Source organism: Meriones unguiculatus, chromosome 5 (assembly GCF_030254825.1).
Source record: "Meriones unguiculatus strain TT.TT164.6M chromosome 5, Bangor_MerUng_6.1, whole genome shotgun sequence".
Taxonomy (NCBI): domain Eukaryota; kingdom Metazoa; phylum Chordata; class Mammalia; order Rodentia; family Muridae; genus Meriones; species Meriones unguiculatus.
Window position 1 is genome coordinate 20,790,859 of NC_083353.1, and position 24,116 is coordinate 20,814,974.

The 24,116-nt window shown below is 39.5% G+C and overlaps 1 non-coding gene, 1 pseudogene and 1 gene segment (V, D, J or C); 1 reads left to right on the forward strand and 2 right to left on the reverse strand.

The window, feature by feature from the left end:
- Positions 1-1,899: 1,899 nt before the first annotated feature.
- LOC110544332 (immunoglobulin kappa variable 4-1-like) lies at positions 1,900-2,770 on the forward strand. The segment is given in 2 exon segments: positions 1,900-1,963; positions 2,343-2,770. Coding segments are annotated over 2 exon segments (477 nt in total).
- A 2,773-nt stretch (positions 2,771-5,543) lies between these two features.
- Positions 5,544-9,313, reverse strand: LOC132654378 (immunoglobulin kappa variable 4-1-like; annotated as a pseudogene).
- Positions 9,314-17,765: 8,452 nt separating this feature from the next.
- On the reverse strand, positions 17,766-17,875 carry LOC132654399 (U6 spliceosomal RNA). The gene has a single exon (XR_009592053.1). It is a non-coding gene; the product is annotated as a U6 spliceosomal RNA (small nuclear RNA).
- Positions 17,876-24,116: the final 6,241 nt, after the last annotated feature.

A 24,116-nucleotide genomic window follows, 5' to 3' on the forward strand; every position in this document is an offset into this window, starting at 1 on the left:
AGTGTTCATATACATAAAATACATAAATAAATCTTAAAAAACTTTTAAAATAATATTTAAAAACATGCTGTGCTACCCCTTCTGGAGAGATGTGTGTTTTGTTTTTTTTTTTTTAACTTTTATTAGTTACACTTTATTCACTTTGTATCCCCCCATAAACTCCTCCCTCCTCCCCTCCTAATCCCACCTTCCCTCCCCCTTCTTCACCCACGCTCCTCCCAAAGTCCACTGATAGGAGAGGTCCCCCTCTCCTTCCTTCTGATCTTAGTCTATCAAATCTCATCAGGAGTGGCTGCATTGTCATCTTCTGTGGTCTGGTTTTGCTGCTCCACCCTCAGGGGGAGGTGATCAAAGAGCAGGCCAATCAGTTGGTGTCAGAGGCAATTCCTCTTTCCATTACTATGTGCAGGGGTTCTAGGTTATCTCCATGCATGGTACTTGGTTATAGTATGAGTCTCTGGAAAGACTCCTGTGTTCAAATTTTCTGGTTCTGTTGCCCTCCTTGTGGAGTTCCTGTCCTCTCCAGATCTTACTATTTCCCACTTCTTTCATAAGAGTCCATGCACTCTGCCCAACAGTTGGCCATAAGTCTCAGCATCTGCTTTGATTGTCTGAAGGGCAGAGCCTTTCAGAGGCCTTCAGTGGCAGGTTCCTAACTTGTTTCCTGTTTTCTTCTTCTTCTGATGCCCATCCTCTTTGCTTATTGGGATGGGGATTGAGCATTTTATAAAAGTCAGAGTCCTCCCTCTTTATTAGTTTCTTTAGGTGTATAGATTTTAGTAGGTTTATCCTATATTATATGTCTATATGAGTGAGTATATACCGTGTGTGTCCTTCTGCTTCTGGGACAGCTCACTCAGGATGATCCTTTCCAGATCTCACCATTTACATGCAAATTTCATTTCCTTATTTTTCATTGCTAAGTAATATTCCATTGTGTAGATGTACCATAATTTCTGTATCCATTTTCAGTTGAGGGGCACATCAAAGATATCATCCACTATGACCAAGTAGGCTTCATCCCAGGTATGCAGGGGTGGTTCAATATACGGAAGTCCATCAATGTTATCCACCATATTAACAAACTGAGAGATGTGCTTTTAAATCTAGTTACTGTGCAGGCAAGACCATCACAACCCGGTTTACATATTGCTAATTTCTAAGTTACCCTAGAAGATGAATTTCTGGGATTAAACACTCTAGCCAAGGTTGGTCTACAGGGATGATTTTATGAGGAAATCTGGATTGTTTAATTCTCCTTCCATTCTCTCACTTTAGAGCTCTTTTTTTTAATTCCACAAAGTTGTTTGGGAAATACTTAGTTTTTGCTAGGTTTACTTTTGTTGTGAGATTAAAGCTTGTCTGGTGACAGGATTAAATTGATATCTCTTAGAATTTCAACAGAATTTCTGGTTTCTCTTTATCTGTGCCCCATGTGTAGCCTGGAAACAGAAGCCCACATATCTGTGACCCTGTTCATTGTCCTCAGTATGAGTGGCTTTGTGGAGGGGAGGCAATGAACAAATTTAGCCCCAGTTTCCTCTTTTGCAATTCTTTCCTCACCTCTGCCCTTACTTTCTTTTATTGCATGTTTTCCCATTCTGTTTCTTTATTTGTGGTGGTGATTTCTTGAACACATCATCTCCCTAGGACTGTCAATCTGAGATAACTCCTAAAGTTTCTGCAAAAGTCAACTGCTGTTTTGGATTTTAACCCAAAGGTGCTTTTCAAGCACCTTGTACATTTCTGCTTGAGAGCTGCTAACTGCTCACTTTCTGTGATGCCCAGACATATGCTTTTGTATTTGCTGACTGCTTTGCATGGGCTTCTCCAGCACAGCACAGCTGCTCAGAATTTATAAACCAGCCCTTTTCCATGTGAACTGAGTAGGATCATATAGGCAGGGGGAGCAAGATGGAGTCACAGACCCACGTCCTCATGTTGCTGCTGTTCTGGGTGTCTGGTGAGAAATTTAATTTATTATCATTTCAGAATCACATATCTGTATGAAAGAAATTTAGAATGGGTACCAGAGTGTAGCATTTCTTACATAATAATTTCTTTAGAATATGCTAAGGACATTTAAATACAAATTTCTTAAATTTCTCTCTTTTTAATTTTTCTTTCTCTCTTTCTCTTTTTTTTATTTTTTTACACAGGGTTTCTCTGTGTAATTGACCCCTGGCTGTCCTTGACTCACTTTGTTGACTAGGCTGGCCTCAAACTCACAGACAACTGCCTGACTCTGAATCCTGGGTTCTGTATTAAATAACAAATTTCAATTGTCATTTCATAATCTGTGATTGTATGTATGCATTTTCAATATCTCCTCATTATTGCAGGTACCAGTGGAGATATCATGATGACCCAGTCTCCATCCTCCCTGGCTGTGTCAGCGGGAGAGAAGGTCACCATCAGTTGCAAGTCCAGTCAGAGTCTTTTAAACACCGGAAACCAAAAGAACTACTTGTCCTGGTACCAGCAGAAACCAGGGCAATCCCCTAACCTGCTGATCTACTATGCATCCACCAAGCACACTGGGGTCCCAGATCGCTTCTCAGGCAGTGGATCTGGGACAGATTTCACTCTTATCATCAGCAGTGTGCAGGCTGAAGACCTGGCAGTTTATTACTGTCAGCAGGGTTACAGCTATCCTCCCACAGTGCTTCAGCCTCCAATAAAAACCTCCTTCAGAGTCTCTCCAGCTGTCTGCAGCACAAACACTGACCTGACCCTGCATACTTCCCCCTTCTGCCTGAAAAAGCAATAAAAGAATTTGCAGAGCACAGTAAAAAAATATGGGTTCAATGCCTCATATTTTTTTGTATGAAAAAGCTTTATATGAAAATGCAACACCTGCTGGAACAGAGTCTGAGAAAGGGGAACCTTCCTTCATTGCTGGTAGGAATGGCAACATGTACAACCTCTCTGTAAATCAGTCTAGTGCTTTCTCAGAAAATTAAGAATAGTGTTACCTCAAGATCTAGCTATACTACTCCTGGGCATATATCCAAAATATGCTCAATAATACAGCAAGGATATTTGCTCAACTATGTTCATAGCAGGTTTATCTGTAATAGCCAGAATCTAGAAAAGACCGAGGTGTACATCAACTGAGGAATGGATACAGAAATGGTACATTTACTCATTGGAATACTACTCAGCAATTGAAAACAAGGAAATCATGAATTTTGCAGGCAAATGAATAGAACTAGACAAGATCATCCTGAGTGAGGTAACTCAGTGAAGGATGAAGCTCACATCTGCAGCTTCCCCTTGCATGAGAAGGTCTTGATGGCTCAAGTCTTGTGCAAGTATCCACCCTGGCAATTTGTTCATGAGTGCAAGGGTCTTGTCATTCCCAAAAGGCACTGTCTCACAGCACTCCTTCACAATTCTGGTCCTTATGTTCATTCTGCCTCTTCTTCTATGAAGTCCTCGATTTGTCGGGAGGGAGACATCCCATTTAGGTATGAGCATCCCACAGTTATCATTCTCAGTAGTTTGACCAGTTGTGAAACTCTGCTTTATCCAATGTCTACAAACTAAATATGCTTCTAGAATGAATGCTAATAATAGCACCCTTCTTTGAAGATACATATAAGGATTACAGAGCATTTTGATGCCATGCCCATGCAAAAAACAGCAATGGTAGGTTATGTCTTAGGCCTTATGTCCTCCACAGCCATGGTCTCTTATAATTTTAAATTTAATTCATTTTTATTTATTCAGTTTACATCCCAGCCAAAGCCCCTTCCCTGCTCTCCAGGTTATCCCACCCTTCCTCCCTCTTTCCCCTATCTCCCTTCCCTTACTCCTTAGACAAGAGGAGCACCTCCTATCCACTAGCCCCAGCATATCAAGTTGCATCTGGACTGAGCATATCTTCTTCACTTTTGTACCAGAGAGCTAGCCCTGACATGGGAAAATGGCAGCAGAGGCCATGTCAGAGTCATCCCATATTTCCCTCACTAGGGAACCCATATGAGGACTAAGCCTCCTTTTGACTTTATCTGTTCAAGGGACCAAATTACAGACCATGCAAGGCCCTTGGTTGGTGCTTCATTCTGCAGAGGCCATCTTGGTACCTGGTTAGTTGGATCTCTTTGTCTTCTTGTGGAGTTCCTTTCCCCTTTTGGTCCTTCTTTTCTTAATGCACTCTTCCACAAGACTCCTTGCACTCCACCCAATGTTTACAGGTGCTGGGTGGAGCGACTCAGAGGATAACTATGCTAGGCTTCTGTCAACAAGCATAACAGCATTTCTTTAATAGTGTCAGGGGTTGGCTGTCTCCTATGGGGTAAATCTCAGATAGGGGCAGTTGTTGTTTGAACATAATGCCATCTCTGCTTTTTTTCCCCTACATATCTTGTATGCAGGGTCAATTTTTTGTAGAAGTTTTGTACTGGGTTGGTCTTTCCCACTCACAGCTAGGAGTCTTGTCTAGTTAGAAGGTGGCTTCTTCAGTCTCCATGACCCCTATTACTAGGAATTTTAGCAGGAGTCACCCTCATATCATCCCAGGAGCCTAACCTGTCATAGGTCTCCAGCTTATCACAGAGATGCCTCTGCTGAAGGTTTCTGTTCTCTCTGCAAGCCTTCTATTCCTCCTGCTTCTGCCCTCCCCACATCTGATCCCAACCCTCATTACTCTCCTTGCTCCCTTTTTTACCCTGTTCCCTCTTGCCAGCCATGTCTGCTACGTATTCTATTTCTCCTTCTTAATGAGATTAAAGCATCCTCTTTAGGACCCTCCTTGCATAATTTCAGTATATGCCCAGTGGCACAATTGTGTCTTGAAGTACAGCTATTCTCAGTTTTTTTTTGAGAAAGTTCCAGATTGATTTCCAAAGTAGTTGAACAATTTTAAACACCCACTAGCAATGGTGGAGTGTTCCCCTTTCGCTATATCCTCACAAGTATGTGCTGTCACTTGTGTTTTTTGATCTTAGCCATTCTGGTGGGTATAATATAAAAACTCAGAGTCATTTTGACTTGCATTTCCCTGAGGACTAAGGACATTGAACATTTTTAAGTGCTTCTTGCCATTTTGATATTCCTCTCTTGGGAATTCTCTATTGAGCTCTGGACCCCATATCTGTGATTCTTTTGCCCGCTCTTAGGAAACTTATACTGGGTTGCTTTCTCCAGTCTTGATATAGCAGTTTGTGCATAGACTTATGTAATTTGTTATGCAGTATTTTGTTGGTATTCCTGGGAAGCCAGCAATTTACTGAAGGAAACGGAAGAGGGGCAGATTGGGGCAGAGGGGAAGTAGATTAAAATTATTTAATCTATAAGGATTTATATATAAAAGCTGATCTGCTAGAAATTGGGGTGGGCTGCCAGGTGGCCTTCTCTTCTCTGTTTACCCATACCAGATTCCAAATATTATTCCCAGTACTGCAACATAATACCAGCTAAAGCCTCCCCTTCCCCTGTCACTACTCCTATAGGGTCCACAAAGTATTCTTTCCCAATCCTCACTATTGCTTAGTGTTAAACACCAACTCTATTAAGCACCACCCCTGCTAACCCAAGAGCTACTCCTTCCAGATGATTAAGTAGGATGAAGGAAGACCCATACTTCTCCTACTGCTCCTGTCATTCCATCCCCGAAGTTTCGCCCCCAAGTCTGAAGCTGAGGACACGGTTGACCCTTTGATCTGATCCCCAAGAATTACAAACCCCTTTTCTCCAATCTTCCAAATAATCCAAGTTACACAGCCTCCAACACCCGTAGGCATTCCCTGTGAACATACCATTGGAACAGGTCAGGAGCACAGGTAGCACACTGCCAAGATACTCTTTGAAAATCCAGATATGAAACAGAAACCAAAGAACAAAATCCATTTCAACAAAGACAAGTCCAGAAATCAGCACCTAGTCTTTTAATCACCCCACTTGCAGACACCAAGATGACAGTGTAAAAACACAATCCATGACAGCCAGATCAGTATGACTCCACTAGAGCTCAGCTATCCTGCCAGAGCAGGCCCTGAATATCCCATCATAGCTGAAACATAACATAAAAACCTTAAATGAGCTTTTTATAAATATAATAAAATTCCTTAAGAAGTATCTGGATACATTTGTCAAAAAAATCGAGGAAGACACAAACATTTTTAAGGAAATGAATAAAACAGTTCCAGACCTGAAATTAGAAATAGAATCAACAAAACCCCGAATAGCTGGAATGCTGGAAATGAAAAATTTAGGAATTAAATATGGAAACTATTTCTAAATAATGTTCCCAGTGCTGAAATATAATACCATCTCGAGCCTCCTCTTCCCTTGCCAATACTCCTATAGAGACCACAAGCCATCCTCTCCCACTCCTCACTCTTGTTTTGCTTCATGAGCAGAATATAAGAGATCAAAGACAGAATCTTAGGAGTTGAAAATATGAGAGAAGAAATAGATACAGTGGTAAAGAAAATGTTAAATATATAAGATTACTAATATGAAATATCTATGAAATCCAGGTCACTTTGAAAAGATCAAACCTAAGAATAATAGTTATAAAGGAAAGAGAAGAAACTCATCTCAAAGATGGAGTAAATGTTTGCAACAATGTCGTAGAAGAAAATTTTTGTATCCCGAAGAAGGATTTGCTATGAAGGGACAAGAAGCATACAGAACATCAAATTCACTTGACCAAGAAAAAAAGTTCCCTCTGCACGTCATAATGAACACATTAAGCATACGGAATGAGGAAAGAATATTGAAAACTAAGCATATATGCTACAGAATCTAAGAGACAAGAGATGCCAGGCCAGACCACTATACATAGCAAAACTTTTAATCACCATAGATTGAGAAAATAAGACAGTCCATGATGAAGACAAATTAAATAATATCTACATACAAATCCAACCCTGCAGAATGTTTGTAATGGAAAACTACAACCTGTGGATACTAACTATACCCTTGAAAATACAAGATATACACAATCTCACATGAGCCCAGACTCTACACAATATGTGTGTGTGTGTGTGTGCGCGTGCTCGCATGTGTGTATCGCATGTGTGTATTTCTAGATAGTAGATATTTTTTAATATCTAACAAATTAGACTTCAAACCAAGTCTAATCATTAGAGATGGGAAGTTTACTATACTACATACTTAACAATGTACAAACCCACTAAAATATCATTCCAATTTTTAAATTCTATGCCTCAAACACGAAGCCACCCAACTTTGTAAAATAAATGCTACTATAGCTTAAATCACATATTGATTTTCAGTGTAAATGCCCAGGGAAAGAAGGCAGTAAAGGCCTCTTTCACACCATGCCAGAATTTTGATAGATAGAGTAATATCAACATTGAAAAAAAGGGGTGTCAGTTAGAGGAAGGAATGCTAGAGGTACAATCTCTGCCTCAGATTTACCTCTAGTGCAGACCTTGAAACACAAACAAAGAAGAAACAGGTTGAATTTAAGAAAGCTCAGTTGTCTTCTGAATCCCTTTTCCTGAATGTCTCCTGACAGTAAAAAAGAAATAGTAGGAAAGTAAAGGCAAAATGAAAGTTAGTGCAAAATACATGATACATTGAGAATACATGCATTTCATGAAAATTGTGTTCATTGAATTAACACCTATAAAAGACTATAAGGGGCAGCAACATAACTAATATGGAAAAATATGCTTTCTACTAATCCTGGTATCAAACCTGAGTTTGAGCCCTAGAAACAAAATGGAAAAAGAGGTCTAAATTGTCCTCTGACCTCCACAGATATGCCATGTCATATGTGCATCGATCAATATTGTCTGGAGCCGTGACTCAGAGGCCTGCTTTGATATTTAAATCTCGGTGGAGAGATGGCTTTTAGCAGGTCTTTACTAATGGCAGAGGAGAACTTGCAAGTCCATCTCCTTTTGTTTGTGACAACAGGTGGGATAGCTTGTGAGGGTTACACCTCTTCCTCAGGCTCCTTGTGCAAATTAACCTATTGTTCTGAGATGTTTTACTGGCTAAAGTAACCCCTCAAAGAATAAAGTGGTCAGAAGGCTGGAGGCAGAGGATGAGGCAGCACTTGAGACTTGCTGCAGCAGTCTGCCTTTTGCAAAAGCTGTCGACTGTGTGCTGTGTGTTTATTTTATTAATTTTAATCCTCACACCCAACTCAAGAACCGTTCGACTCCGCCCAGCTGGCCCCAGCACAACATGCACACACAGACACACTAGTGCACACTCACATGCATGGAGATAAAGGTCATTAACTAAAATATAATAAAATTTAATATAATTCATGGAAAGCAAAAAAATAAGCAGCAGAGCCAAGAAGGAAGGAAGAAGGAAGGAAGGAAAGAAAGTACTATATAATCTAGAAAAAAAAAACAAGAAACATAATCTTTCCTACAACCCCCAAATTAAATAAACTTTTCTATCATCATCACATCAGCCCAAAGTGTACTATGTTGGATATCAGAGCGCCAAAACTGTAAAAAGTTTAGTCTCTTATGTTCAAGTGTTTGTGTTACAGAAGGAAGAGAAAGATAATACTGAGTTATTATTTATATTTTCACATAAAGGTTTTTCATACCAAAAGACATAATCCATTATTATGAAAGTTGAAATGATTATTTTGTAAGGGCATCTGCAAACTTTCTCATCACTTTTTCAGGCACACCTGCTATCATGCAGAAGGGGGAAGTGTGCAGGGCCAGGGCTGTGTGTGCCTCAGGCAGCTGATAAGACTCTCAAGGAGGTTTGTGTTGGAGGCTGAAGCACTGTGGGAGGAGTACTAACACCCTGCTGACAGTAATAAACTGCCAGGTCTTCAGCCTGCACACTGCTGATGCTGAGAGTGAAATATGTCCCAGATCCACTTCCTGTGAAGCGATCAGGGACCCCAGTGAGCCGAGTGGATGCATAGTAGATCAGCAGGTTAGGGGATTGCCCTGGTTTCTGCTGGTACCAGGACAGCAAGTTCTTCTAGTTGCCACTGTATAAAAGATTCTGACTGGACCTGCAGCTGATGGAGACCTTTTCTCCTGCTGAAACAGCCAGGGAGGATGGAGACTGGGTCATCACGATGTCTGCACAGGCACCTGAAAACAGGAATACAAAATGAACATGCATATGACACAAACACAAAGTATAAAAACAGTTGAAATTTGTCATGTAATATCTTTGTATTATCATGTTATAAGCGTATAATTATATAAGAAATATTGAACCTGGCACAGTCTAAATTTCTTATCTATGAAGAAGTGACTCTGGAAAGATTATAATATTTTGAGTTTCTCACCAGACACCCAAAGTAGCAGGGATATGAGGACCTGGGTCTGTGACTTCATCTTGCTCCCCCTGCTGTCTGATGCAGTTCAATTCTCACTGCAAAGGCTGATTTATGAATTCTCAGCAGGTGGGCTGGGCTGTAGGGGGCTATGCAAAGCAGTCAGCAAATACAAAAGCAAATGCCTGTGCATTGTCTGTGAGTGTAGCTGGTGTCAATCAACAGTCAAAAATAGTATCACAGAATGAGCAAACACTGAAAAAGATTGCCTTACAACTCTCAAACAGAAAAATACTAGGTGCTCTAAATAGTAGACCTGGGTTAAAATCCAAGACATATTCAAGTTAATTGACTTCTGTATAAACATTAGTGGAGCTTTCTCAGGTTGACATTCTTAGGGAAATGATAGGATAGTTTCAAAAAAATCAGAACAACAACAACAAAAGAAACAAAGTAAGAAAACTTGCCATAAAAGAAAGAAAATATAGAGGGAAGAAAAGATGAAAGGACAAAAGAAAATCGAGACTAAATGTGTTCAGTATTACTCATCTGCAAAGTCACTCTTATACTGAAGAAAGAGAGCAGGGCCTCAGACATTTGGGCTCTATTTTCTCAGATAAACAAGGGACTAAAATGCAAAGAGCTGGCCAGAATTCACTCTAGGGAAATCCTGGCTGACATTAATTTCATTCTGAGATCAGAAAAACTTTAATCTCAAAGCAAAAGGAAACCCAGCAATTACTATAATTATCCTCCCCACAACTTCATGAAATTGAAAGAGGAAAGTAAAGGGGAAAAACAGATTTTTGATGAAGACTTCTGTAGACCAACGCTGCCATGAGTTTTATTCAGGAAATACAAATGCTAGTGAAATTTAGAAATCAGCAGTATTGAAACTGGATTAAGATGCGCTTCTGACATTGTGAACAGGTAAGTCCCTCCAGAAGGGAGCACAGCTACCCTAATCTATATAATGATTTTAAAGACAACAATTGAGGACTACATCAGAGACTGTTGCCATCAAACAGTGAATAAAATATTAGGCTATGAATGAAAAATCAATAGCAATGAGAGGAATCACAGAAGCAGCCAGAACTTCATATTTTTGAAATCTGAAAGTATATATAACAAGTAAGTTATAAAGCCAGAATTATGTGTAAAATATAAGAGAAAAATAAATAAAACAAATATCATGGAGAGGAATAGAGTTTCACATCTGTAATCTCAGAAATGGAGAGACAATAGTTGGAGACGCACGAGTTTGAGGCCAGCCTGGGGTACCAACTTCTGCGCCATCTAATCTATACTTGGAAACAATCTTTCAAAAATGTGAATCATTAATCAACTGGTTATAGGAAGCTCGTGCCATTCTCTAAACAACATAAGTTATTTATCTGATGTCAATATATCACCATTAAACCACAAAGATTATTGAAAAATAAGTATTCATTTATCCAATGTGCATATCCTTCTATTTTGAATTACATATATAATTTTATAATCCACTTCTTAGGTATAAACAGTTAAATAAATTTCTGAGAAGCACATGCAGATCTCCTCTGTAAAGCAGTAACATTACATCATAGGATAAAAGTAGACCTTATGTGGATAGAGGAAGTTCCGAATCTCAAGGTCTAGACTATGACAGACAAGGAGCTCTGGTGCTGTTACTCTCTCACAAGTTGTCATATGCCTTTGATCTTCACGAAACTTTATACTTTTCCCTGTGACAGCAGCAGTGAGCTCAGACTCTGCTCTCATGATGTTTACAGCTGCTCCATCAGATTGGACAAATGGAGACAGGCATCTTACGAATCCAAAGATTCCATGGGCTTCTCAAAGTAGTCATTGGGAGAGTATGGGATCTAAAAAGATAAAAATTTCAAATTATATTATATATAATATAAAGAGCCTAATGGTCTTCAGTCACTTACCAAATTTCCACAGTATGTCCTGGTCTATTTGATTATGTTGGAATTGATTAAAAATGGACTGTAACCCTGCTAACTGAACACAATACTGATTAATATGTCTCCACCATTGTAATCAGGAAGTCTGAAGCTGATGTCCTTCAGCCCCTGAGACATAGCACCCTCTTCCATGGACACCACTGTGTATGGAGGACCAGGGAATATCAGTCTGAAATGCAAATTATAGTGAAATATTACAAGGCTGAACTCAGCTTTTCTGTTCCAGCACTTAGAATCTTTTATTCTCTGGATGAGTGGCTATGTTTACTCTATATATGTGACTAGAAAGAATAGACATAGCTCAGTAACCAATTGGTTTCCCAAAGTGAGGGGAACAAGGACTATTTCTAACAGGAACTCAATGACTGGCTCTTTAGCCTCCCCACCCCCAAGGGAGGAGCGGTCCTGTTAGGCCACAGAGGAGAGCTGTACAGCCAGTCCTGAAGATACCTGATAAAACAGGATCAGATGAATGGGGAGGAGGTCCCCCCCCTATCAGTGGACTTGGAAAGGGGCACGGTGGAGATGAGGGAGGGAGGGAGGGACTGGGAGGGAATGAGGGATCGGGACACGGCTAGGATACAGAGTAAATAAAATGTAACTGATAAGAAAAAAATAAAATTAAATAAAAAAATAAATAAAAAATAAAAAAAAGAATAGACATAGAAAGATTTCCAATAACTCAGATAAAACATTGACATAGTATTCTTAGTTAAAATCAGCAGCATGGCACCTTAGGATATAGAAGTTTATTGCTGCATTCAAGGTACAGGAGGTTCTTATACAGAGTGACAGGCATAGACAAAAAGTGCTCTGCTTTAGGAGTCTAGAGCCCACACGTACTGCTTCTCTCAGAAGAGTCTGCACAGATTCTCTGAGTCAGTAGGAGAGGATGAGGTTACAGAACTCAAAGCAACCTATCAATGCTGAATGTTCTTTAACACTTGTCTCAAGATGTACTGAAGATAAACCCATTAGGGGCCCTTTAGGTTCAACAGCTGTGGATGGCATACTGGTAGACAAATAGAGATGGTGTGAGGGTCTTATTTTAACATTTTTAAGTCTATGACTATTTTGGCTGGATACATGTCTGTGTACAATGTATGAAGCTAGTGCCTACAGAAGCTAGATGAAGATATCAGATCCCTGGGAAATGCAGTTATGGATCTTTGATACCTACCATGTCTGCAGGGAATTGAACCTAGATCCTCTGAATAGCATCCAAGGCTCATAAACAATTAGACATATATCTAACCCAACAACTGCCCTATGAGTAAATAGACATGATCGAGAAAAAGGAAGATCGATGAAAACATAAAGGCCTATGTTCTGCTGAAGCCTCTGACTCAAAAAAGAAGGGCAGTGGAAAGAGGAGGATGGGTAAATGACTCCTAAAGGCTCCTTCTGCCTTGTAAACTCTGTGATTCTTTGAAAATAAAGTGGAAAGGAAATTACTTTTGCATGAAAATACTTACATTTTGTACGAGTAGTAGGAGAAAATCATGGGAACACCTCTGTGTTAGTATTTCAATTAAATTTTTATTTTTCATATTAATTATAGTTTATTCACTTTGTATCCCAGCTGTAGCCCCCTCCCTCATTCCCTCCCAACCCGCCCTCCTTCCCTCATCTCCTCCCTGCCCCTCTCCAAGTTGACTGATAGGGGAGGACCTTCTCCTCTTCTATCTGATCCAAGTTTATTGGGTCTAACAAGGACTGGCTGAGTTGTCTTCCTGGCTGCTCTTCCCCCCTCGGAGTGGGGTGATCAATGAGCCTGCCACTGAGTTCATATCAGAGACAGTCCCTGTTCCCCTTATTAGGGAACCCACTGGAGACTGAGCTGCCATGAGCTACATCTGAGCAGGGGCTCTATGTTATATCTATGAATGGAACTTGGTTGGAGTATCAGTCCCAGAAAACCCCCCTGAGCCCAGATATTTTGGTTCTGTTGCTCTACTTGTGGAGCTGCTGTCTTCTCCAGGTCCTACTCTATCCCCCTTATTTCATAAGATTCCCTGCCCAAATTTTGGTTAAGAGTCTCAGCATGTGTTTTGATACACCTCTGGGTAGAATCTTCCAGAGAACTCCTGTGGTAGGATTCTATCCTGTTTCCTGTTTTCTCCTTTTGTCAATGTCCATCAGTTTGTCTTTCTGAGTGAGGATTGATCATCTTACCCAGGGACCTCCTAGTTGTTTAGCTTCTTTAGGTGTACAGATTTTAGTATGTTTATCCTATATTATAGGTCTAGTATAAACTTATAAGTGAGTATATACCATGTGTGTCTTTATGCCTCTGTGACACCTCACTCAGGATGATCTTTTCTAGATCCCACCACTTACCTGTTGTTTCTGAGATACCTCCACTCAGGATGATGTTTTCTAGATCTAACCATTTACCTGTAAATTACATGATTTAATTGTTTTTAATTGCTGAGAAGTATTCCATTTTATTAATGCACCACAATTTCTGTATCCATTCCTCCACTGAGGGAAATCTGGGTTGTTTCCAGGTTCTGGCTATTGCCAGTAAAGTTGATACAAACATGGTTGAACAAATGTCCTTTTTGTGTACTTGAGCACATTTTGGATATATGCCTAGGAGTGCTATAGCTGGATCTTGAGGAAGCACTAATCCTAATTGTCTGAGAATTCACCAGAGTGATTTTTCAAAGAGGTTGTACAAGTTTACATTCCCAACAGGCATGGTGGATGGTTCCCCTTTCTCCACATTCATCCAGCATGTATTGTCTGTCACTGGAGTTTTTTATCTTAGCCATTTTGATGCATGTAAGTTGAAATCTCAGGGTTGTTTTGATTTCCATCTCCCTGATAACTAAGGACTTTTAACATTTCTTTAAGTGTTTCTCTGCCGTTCTGTATTCCTCTACAGAAAATTCTCTGCTGAGCCCTGTGCTCCATTTTTAAATTGCATTACTTGATTTGTTGCTTTTTAACTTCCTTAATTCTTTAAATATTCTAGATATTAGCCCTCTGTTAGATACAGGGTGGGTGAAGCTCCTTTCCCAGTCTGTAGGCTGTCATTTTGTTCTGGTGACAGTGTCCTTTGCTTTACAGAAGTTTTCAGTTCCCTGAGGTCCCATTTATTGATTGTTGATCTTAGAGCCTGTGCTGTTGGTGTTGTGTTCAGAAGTTGTCTCTTATGCCCATGAGTTCTAGGTTCTTCCCCACTTTTTCTTCTATCCGATTTAGTGTGTCTGGTTTCATTTTGAGATCTTTTGATCCCCTTGGACTTTAGTTTTGTGCAGGATGATTAATATGGATCTATTTGCATTTTTCTGCATGTAGACATCCAGTTAGACCAGCAACATTTGTTGAAGATGCTGTCATTTTTCCAATGTATGGTTTTGACTTCTTTGTCAACAATCAAGTACCTGTAGGTTTATGGATTTATTTCTGGATCTTCTATTTAGTTCCATCTATCTACCATTCAGTTTCTATGCCAGTACCTTATAGTGTTTATTACTAATGCTCCGTAGTGCAGCTTAAGATCAGGGTTGGAAATAGATATGTCTAGATGATCTGCTGTTGAACAGGATCATTTTTGCAACTCTAGGTTTTGTTTGTTTATTTGTATTTCCATATGAAGTTGAAAATTTTTCTTTCAAAGACTGTAAAGAATTGTGTTGGTATTTTGATGGAAATAGCATTGAATCTGTACATTTATTTTGGCAGGATGGCCATTTTCACTATGTTAATCATACCGATTGATGAGCATGGGAGATCTTTCCATCTTCTGATATTTTCTTCAATTTCTTTCTTCAGATACTTGAAGTTTTTTTTTTTTTTTCCAAACAGGTCTTTCACTTGCTGGATTAGAGTTATACCAAGGTACTTTATGTTATTACTGGCTATTGTGAAGGGTGTTGTTTCATTTATTTCTTTCTCAGCCCTTTTGTCTTTGGTATACAGTAGGGCTTCTGATTTTTTTTTGACTTAATTTTATATCCAGCCATATTTCTGAAGGTGTTTCTCAGCTGAAGGAGATCTCTGATTGAATTTTTGGGGTTACTCATGTATACTATCATATCATCTGTGAATAGTGATACTTTGACTTCTTCCTTTCCAATTTGTATCCCCTTGATCTCCTTCAGTTTTCTTACTGCTATAGCAAGGACTTCAGTTACTATGATGAAGAGATATGAAGAGAGTGGGCAGCATTGATTGCCGTGTTCCTGATTTCATTGGGATTTATTTAAGTTTCTCTCTGTTTAGTTTGATGTTGGCTATAGGCTTTCTATGTATTGTCTTTACTATGTTCAGGTATGTATCTTGTATCAGTGATCTCTCCAATACTTTGAACATAAATGGATGTTGGATTTTGTCAAATGCCTTTTCAGCATCTAAGGAGATGATCATGTGTGTTTTTTGCTTTCAGTTTGTTGATATGGTGGATCACATTGATAGATTTCCATATATTGCACCACACCTGCACCTGGGATGAAGCCAACTTGATCATAGTAGATGATATCTTTGATGTGTTCTTGTATTCGTTTTGCAAGTATTTTGTTGAGTATTTTTGCATCAATGTTCATGAAGGAGATTGGCCTGAAATTCTCTTTCTTTGTTGGTTCTTTGTGAGGTTTAGGTACCAAGGTGACTGTGGCTTCATAGAAGAAGTTTGGTAATGTTCCTTCTGTTTCTATTTTGTGGAATAGTTTGTAGAGTATTGGTGTTACCTCTTCTTTGAAGGTCTGTTAGAATTCTGTGCTGAAACCATCTGGCCCTGGGCTTTTTTTAAAATATTTGTTTATTTCTTTATTTATTTTTGTGGGGGAAACTTTTAATGACCACTTCAATTTCCTTAGGTGATATAGGACTATTTAATTGATTTGCCTAGTTTGATTCAGCTTTGCTAAATAGAATAGATCAAGCAAATTGCCCATTTTATTTAGAATTTCAAATTTGGTGGCATTTGGGCTTTTGAAGCAAGACCTAATTATTGTTTGGATTTCTTCAGTGTCTGTTGTTATGTTCCCTTTTTCTTTTATGATTTTGTTGATTTGGATAGTGTCTATTTGCTGTTTAGTTAGTTTGCCTAAGGGTTTGTCTATCTTGTTGATTTTCTCAAAGAAACAGCTCTTGGTTTCATTGATTCTTTGAATTGTTTTATTTGTTTCTAATTTATTGATTTCAGCCATGAGTTTTATGATTTCCAGACATCTACTCCTCTTTCGTGTGCTGTTTCTCTTTTTTCTAGGGCTTTTAGGTGAACCATTAAGTTGCTTGCATGAGATGTTTCAAATTTCTTATTGAAGGGACTTAGTGCTATGAATTTTCCTCTTAGCACTGCTGTCATCGTGTCCCATATATTTGGGTATGTTGTGATTTAATTTTCATTGAATTTTAAGAAGACTTTAATTTCTTTCTTTCCAGACCCAACTGTCATTGAGTAGCAAGTTGTTCAGTTTCCATCTGTGTGTAGGTTTTTTGTTATTTCTCTAGTTGTTGAGATCCAGCTTTTTTCCATGGTGGTCATATAAGATACATGGGATTATTTCAATCTTTTTCTATCTGTTGAGACTTGTTTTGTGACCAATATATGCTCTATTTTGCTGATGGTGCTGAGAAGAAGGTAAATTCTTTTGTGTTTGGGTAAAAGGTTCTGTAGATGTCTGTTAGGGCCATTTGTTTCATGATCTCTGTTAGAGTCATTGTTTCTTTGTTTAATTTCTGTTTTGTTGACCTGTCCTTTGTTGAGAGTGGGGTGTTGTAGTCTCCCACTATTAATACTTGAGAATCTATGTGTGGTTTCAGTTTTATCAATGTTTCTTTTACACATGTGGGTGCTCTTGTGTTGGGGGCATAGGTGTTCGGAATTGTTGTGTCTTCTTTGTGGAGTTTTCCTTTAGTGAGTATGAAATGATCTTCCTCATCTCTTTTGATTAATTTTGGTTGAAAATCTATTTCTTTAGATATTAGACTGGCTCCTCCTGCTTGCTTCTTGGGTCCATTTGCTTGGAAAACTGTCTTCCAGCCCTTTACTCTCAGGTAATATCTATCTTTGTGAATTAGGTCTGTTTCATGTATGTAACAGATTGTTTGGTCTTTTTTTATGTATTCATTCTGATAGTCTTTGTCTTTTTATTGGAGAGTTGGTTCCATTGATATTAAGGGAGATTAATGACCAGTGGCTGTTAGATGCTTTGCTTTTGATGTTGGCTATGGTATTGTGTTTGTGTGTTTGGCTACTTTTAGTTTTGCTGTAGTGAGGTTATTTGTTTCCTGTGTTTTCCTGAATGTAGTTAGTTTTCCTGGCTTCTATTTTTCCTTCTAGTATCTTCTGTAACGGTGGATTTGTGGGCAGGTATTGTTTGAATTTGATTTTGTCATTGAATATCTTGTTTTCTCCATCTATGATGACTGAGAGTTTTGCTGGATATATTAGCCTGGGCTGACATCTGTGTTCTCTTAGGGTCTGCATTATATGTCCAGGCCCTTCTTGCTTTCAAAGTCTCTGTTGAGAAGTCAGGTGTGATTCTGATGGGCTTGCCATTATATGTTACTTGTTGTTTTCCCTATTAGTATTTAGTATAAATATGGAATGCTTTAGGAATTTGTGTGTCATCTTTTCACAGATACCATGCTAATCTTCTTCTCTGTATCATTCCAATTTTAGTATATGTGTTGCTGAAGAGAGCACTATCTCTTTCTTAAAGTAGGGTAAATTTTCTTCTATGATTTTTCTCGAAGATATTTTCTGGATCTTGGAGACTAGAATCATCTTTTTCATCAATTCCTATTATTCTTAGACTTAGCCTTTTCATGGTGTCTTTGATTTCTTAGATGTTTTGTGTTTGGGACTTTTCTGATTTTACTTTTTCTTTGAGAGAAGTATCAATTTCTGCAAGTGTATCTTCAGCACCTAAGATTCTCTCTTCCATCTCTTGTATTCTATTTGTGATATTTACCTTTGTGGTTCCTGATCTTTTCTCTAAGTTCTCTACATCAAAGGTTTTCTGTTTTTTGTTTGTTTGTTTGTTTTGTTTTTTTATTCTTATTATTCTAATTCTGTTTTCATGCCTTTCACCATTTCCTTCTTCTGTTTGGATGTGGATTCCTGTCTTTCTATGATGGTCTCTATTTTTTTGTTGTTCCTTTCCTCTCTATATGCCACTAATTGTGCCTCTACTTGTGCATCCATTTGTGTAGCTATTTCTTTGAGAGATTTGTTGATTTCCTCTTTATGTGCCTCTAATAACTGAATAAGCATAGCTTTAAAATCATTTTCCTGTGTTTCTAATGAATTGGAGTATTAACTTTGTAGTTCAGTGGTGAAGCTATGATGTTCCAAGTTTTGTTGGATGTGTTCTTATGCCAATTTCTGGACATCAATTTATCTGTAACCTTCACTGTTTGTTTCTGGAGTCTGTACTTCAGAGTGTGTCCATCTCTCTCTGGTGTCTCAAGCATTTTTCAGGGCCATGAGAGAGGTCCACTGGTTTGAGAGTGTGTATTGGTATTTATGCTGTACCTAAGGGAAGAAGATCTGGTGGTGCAGAAGCACAAATGCAGGCAAGCAAGCATGTGCATGGAAGTGTGCCTTAAAGGACAAGTTGTTAGTGAGTGTAGATGCCTATAATGTGAACAGGGGTTATTATAGGCATAAGAGCAGTACTGTTCACAGGCATCATGAGCATGAGTTCTTGGAATACCTCAATGGCCTACAGGCCTGTGGCATTCAGCTCTGTCTAGGCTCTAGGTGTTGTTTGCGTGGACTCGACTGGTTGAAACACAGAACAGGGGATTCAATGTTGAGGATGATGTCCCAAGAATCTCTATGTTGCCCATAGTGGGTGTATGGGTGGGAGAGATCAGATGTCTGGCTGTTACCATAGAGGGGCCATGGATCTTGGGCTCTGCGGGCACTCACTTGAAGGCACACTCACTCTCCAGCAGGTCTAATGGGAAAGCACAGGGGTCTCCCCTGTTCTCTACTATCAGATTTGGGCCTGCTGGGGCAAATGCAGGAGTAGTCTGCGCAGTGGTGCTGCAGCCTCAGAAGTTAGGCTGTTCAAATGGTCCACAGGGAGCCCAGGAAGCTGCAGAACTGTAAGGCTGGTACAGATGCCTGCTGGGAAGAACTGGGGAGCCATTACAGTGGTCCTTGCACCTGGGTGGCCCGGCGGACCTGGTGAACCTGGAAGTCCTGTACCACTGGGTGCCCGCCACTGAGGTACTGGGTGGCTGGTACAGTCACTGGCTGGGAGGCCCTGTGGGGCATACAGCTACTCTGGCTTTTGGGACCCAGAAGGGTGATAAAGCTGGCAGCTATCGCTGAGGAACTAGGAGGAGGCTGGCCTCTTCTGACTCAGTTCTGTGCTGTGAGCCATGGGTACTATGGGCTGCCTCTGGCAAGGAGGAGAGAGGACAGCCAGGGGAAGTGCAGGGGGGTTGAATGTTTGCCACTCTCTGTGCTCAGAGAAGTCGGTGGGTTATCTTGATTTAAATGGTCTCAGCTCACATGTGACCCTCTGAGGGAGGGGGCTACATTTGGAATACAAAGTGAATAAATTGTAATAAATAAAAAAATTAAAAAGGCAATAAAAGAATGGCTGGGAAGTTTTAAAAGAAAATCAGTGGAGGGAGTTCAAGACCTATGTTTCAGAGAAAAAAAAATACATTCAGTGCTGCATTGTAGGAAAAGGACCATATGAGAATGTGGGTTTCTGCTCTGCCTCACTGACTCAGTCACTTTCCCCAAGCTGACCAAGGGGAGCCACTAGTTTAACACATGGACTTTGAAGGGCATTTCAGATCCAAGGTCAAAACTGTTGTAACTTCAGAGAAACACACTGATCTCTACTCATACCTTGAAGTGTAAATAACATTTCACATAAATGCCTGGGATGAATTCCTCTTGAATAGTCAAATAGATTCATATGAGAGTTCTGTCTGTGTGAACATCTTAAATTTCCACCCAAACATGCCCCTATGAATGACACCCACGATGCTCCTGAGGAGGGAAGTTATTGTAAGAAAATAGCATTTCCTCTGACTTGACCAGGACTTTTGTTCAAGGTGTGGACTTACGTGGAATTGATGGCAACCCCAACCAAGAGTATAAAAGTACACTGTCACCAGCTTCGCCTTCTTTCGTGGTGAGACAGTGCTGGTTTATCTGATTTTCTGCTCCACATCCAGGCTGAGACTGATGAGACAGAAGCTGATTGTCAGAGTTCCTAGAATCAGACCACATGATCATATTTCCAGATTAAACACTCATGAGCACATTTTCTGTCTTTAGGGTTGATGATGACTTTCAGACCATCACTCCTCACCTTTTACTTTGTATTGAAGGAAAATTAGCAAAAAACTACTGTTTTGCTAAAGGACTCTGATTAACATTAACGGGTTTAATTAAGAGGTTTTCAACCTGTAGACCCCAACCCTTTTGTTGGGATTTGTATTTTGATAAGTATGTAGTATCCTTCCCATTTCTAAAGATTAGATTTGATTTGAAGTCTCATTTGTTAGATATTAAAAACTAAACAGTATTTCTCTGTTTAGTTTTTGTTGAACTTGATATTTTTTTTAAACGAACACATTTTATTTAGGGTTGTTAAATGCTTCTAACTCCTTTCCAAGCCCTTGACACAGGGTAGGAGGAAAAGAAGGTTAGTGGGAACAGGAGGCAGAGTTCTCTCCTACTTCCCGCAGAGTAGGGTCATGGGATCCTTTTGGGGGCAATACCAGTATCAGTTGTCCAGAAATATAGAAGTCCAGATAACCAGAAAGTCAGCAAATAACAGATGCAGCAGCAGGATGAACCAGCAGCAAACAGTCTTCCTCCAAGCAGCCATGCCTTCTGAGCTGTCATATTTATACTGCTCAAAGTCCTCAGAATTCAACTAATTCCACCTGGCAAACACTATGCTCTGAACAAGACACTTAACAGGTACGGACAAACTAAAACCTCCTTGGAATTTAAAAAAAAAAGCATGTTTACATATTACAACAAAACATGTACAATAAGTTTTTGCTTCAATGACACATCTTATGGTAAAAGTAGGTGTTAAAATCTACTGCTACCAATGTATGAAGGTCAATATGTGATTTAAGCTATAGTAGCATTTATTTTACAGAGTTTGGTGGCCTTGTGTTTGAGGCATAGAATTTAAAAATTAGAATGGTATTTTAGTGGGGTTGTACATTGATAAGTATGTAGTATGGTATACTTCCAACAAGTAAACATTCCAGTGGAGCAGTGGGACTCAGTTTGTATTTGGGCATCTAGAAATTATTGTTTTAAACTTTAGATGAACTTGTGAAACCAGATGTAGTTAAAAAATCTCTTAATACAAACACTTAAACAATTGTCTTTCCATATATCCTACAGCATGGACTTTGTTAACACATGACATAAATTATTATTGTTCTGTACCTACCATGAACCTATCAGAATGCTATATGTAATTACATGCAATACCACATAATCCCTTATCCTGCTAATTTCTGTGAGGCAATTATTCTTCTCAGGTAAGGACTCTATGTTAAAAGGGTATAAACAAATAAATTCATATAAAAATGTTAAAGCCCAATGGAATTAGCTTCATCAATAATTTGTTTATATGTTAATATGTATACACATATGTGTGTTGGGCTCAGGAAACAGCCATCCCTAAGGACAGCCCCCAGCAGATGTTACGAGTGGGACATCAGGCATCTGTGAGGTCACCTCAAAAAGTCTGGGCCACCTGCAGACCACCCGCAACCACCTATTAGTTCTGCGCTTTTGCTGGGTCACCTTATAAGAGGACTTGCATCCCTCTCTCTCTCTCTCTCTCTCTCTCTCTCTCTCTCTCTTTTTCTTGCCTTGCCCAGAGACAGTTTTTGACCCCACCCCCTTCTCGTAATAAAAGCCCCCATGTGGAACATGTTCATGGTGTGATTTATGAAGCCACTGTAGAACTTCACAGCATTATCCTAACAATGTATTTGCATGTAAATGTGTCCACCTGTTTTTTTTTTTGTATCTATTTTACATGAATGCATGTCAATTTGTCTGTTAAGAGTTTCTTTTCTGTTTTGTCCACTGATGTTTGTATAAATATGTACAGGGTTATATGTGTGATCATTGGACTAACACAATGGAAAAGGCCACAACACCAGGTCAGGAATGAGATTTCTCCAAAGGCAGCCTGGATATGTTGGAGTTTTTTTGCAGAGGAAATGCTAGTTAAGATCAATGCCATCATCATAGGTTCAATGAAGCCCAAGCCTCTGCCATTTGGGCCTACCCACACCCAAGCAATTAAATTTTTATTGAGCCCGCCTCCTAAGGAGGACTCCATGATACAGGAGCCACTGTATTAAGCCCTGTCTCAAAGACTGGGTATGCTCTTCGGGTCCCAGTAACTAGTGATAAATTGTCCAGAATCCCTTTTTGGCTTCTGCAATCAAGTTCCTGGTTTCCAGCAAGTTGCTGTGCAAGCTAGCTTCATTGAAAGAAGGGGACTCAGATTCATTTTTACAGTTCTAGTTGTTTCTCCCTGCTGGAGAAGTTACTTCCAACAAGGCTTCCCCTAGGCAAGGCCTCCTTTCCAAGCAGTCAAAAGCTTCATGGCCCAGGATCTAGCATTTGGAAGTAAGTAAACTGAGTAGTCAAGCCAGGGGCCCTTTGTCAGTCTATTTGGGACTGCCTGCTGTTAAACAATAGAAACCATTAGTTAAAGAGTGACTTTGTCATCTTAAGAGCCAAAAAAGCTAAAATGTTCAGTTGGCAAGGCACAAGACCTTAAATCTGGAAGTTGAGGATTTTTGTTAATTTCCCAAGATGACGGTTTAAGTTTTTCCACACTTGCTGGTGTCTCATGGAGAGAGATTGAAGAGTCTTTGCCCAGTCAAATTATTTTAATTCTGAAGACTTTGAGGAGAATAAATATGAAAATCCAGAGGAAGAATTCATGGTGGTTTGGAGAAAGAGTGCTTCCTAATCCTTCAGTCTACTACTGCATTTGCTGTTTGCTGATTTACTGGTTACCTGGACTTCTGGATTTCTGGATGACTGACACTGGTATTGCCCACAAAAGAATCCTATGACCCTATATAGCAGGAAATAACAGAGGGAAATCTGGCCCCTGTTCCCACTAAACGTCTTTCACTCTTACTCAGTATTGAAGGTTGGGAAGGAATGTAGAAACAGTTAATAACCCTAAATAAAGTAGGGTTGTTAAAAACTCAAGACTGCATAATACTTGAACACAATGCAAGTCTCAACAGACACAGGAAATTTAAAATAACTCCTTCCACCTTATATGAACACTAGGGACTGAATATAGACTAAAAAAAAAAAAAAGCTTGCAAAGTTTTTTCACAGAATGATAAGTAGGAAAATAGATAAATTAGTAGAGAAAGGAAATATTTTCTGAAATTAAAAGAAAGGGAATAAACACCAGACCCTAATTTATGGAAAACAATAAAACCCCAGTGCTAAAAGGAAAATTCATAGCACTAAAGGCTGACATTAAAAAGTTTGAGAGATTTCACATATAGGGAGAAAACAGGTAACAGGTAAGGAGCCAATAACAGGGGGCCTCTGAAAGACTCTATCCCACAGTGTATCAAAACACATGCTAAAGACTCAAGGCCAAACTTTGGTCAGAGTGCCCGGAATCTTATGAAAGAAAGGGGAGATAGAAAGACATGGAGGGAACAGAAGCTCCACAAGGAGAGAAACAGAACAAAAAAATCTTTTTTTTTTTGAGACTAACATTCCAAACAAGGTCCATGCATGGAGATTACCTAGAAACCCTGCACAGAAATAGCATGTGGCAGCTCAGTGTCCAAGAGGGTTCCCCAATAATAGGAACAGGGACTGTCTCTGACATGAACTCATGGGCTGGCTCTTTGATCACCTCCACCTGAGGAGGGAACAGGCTTAC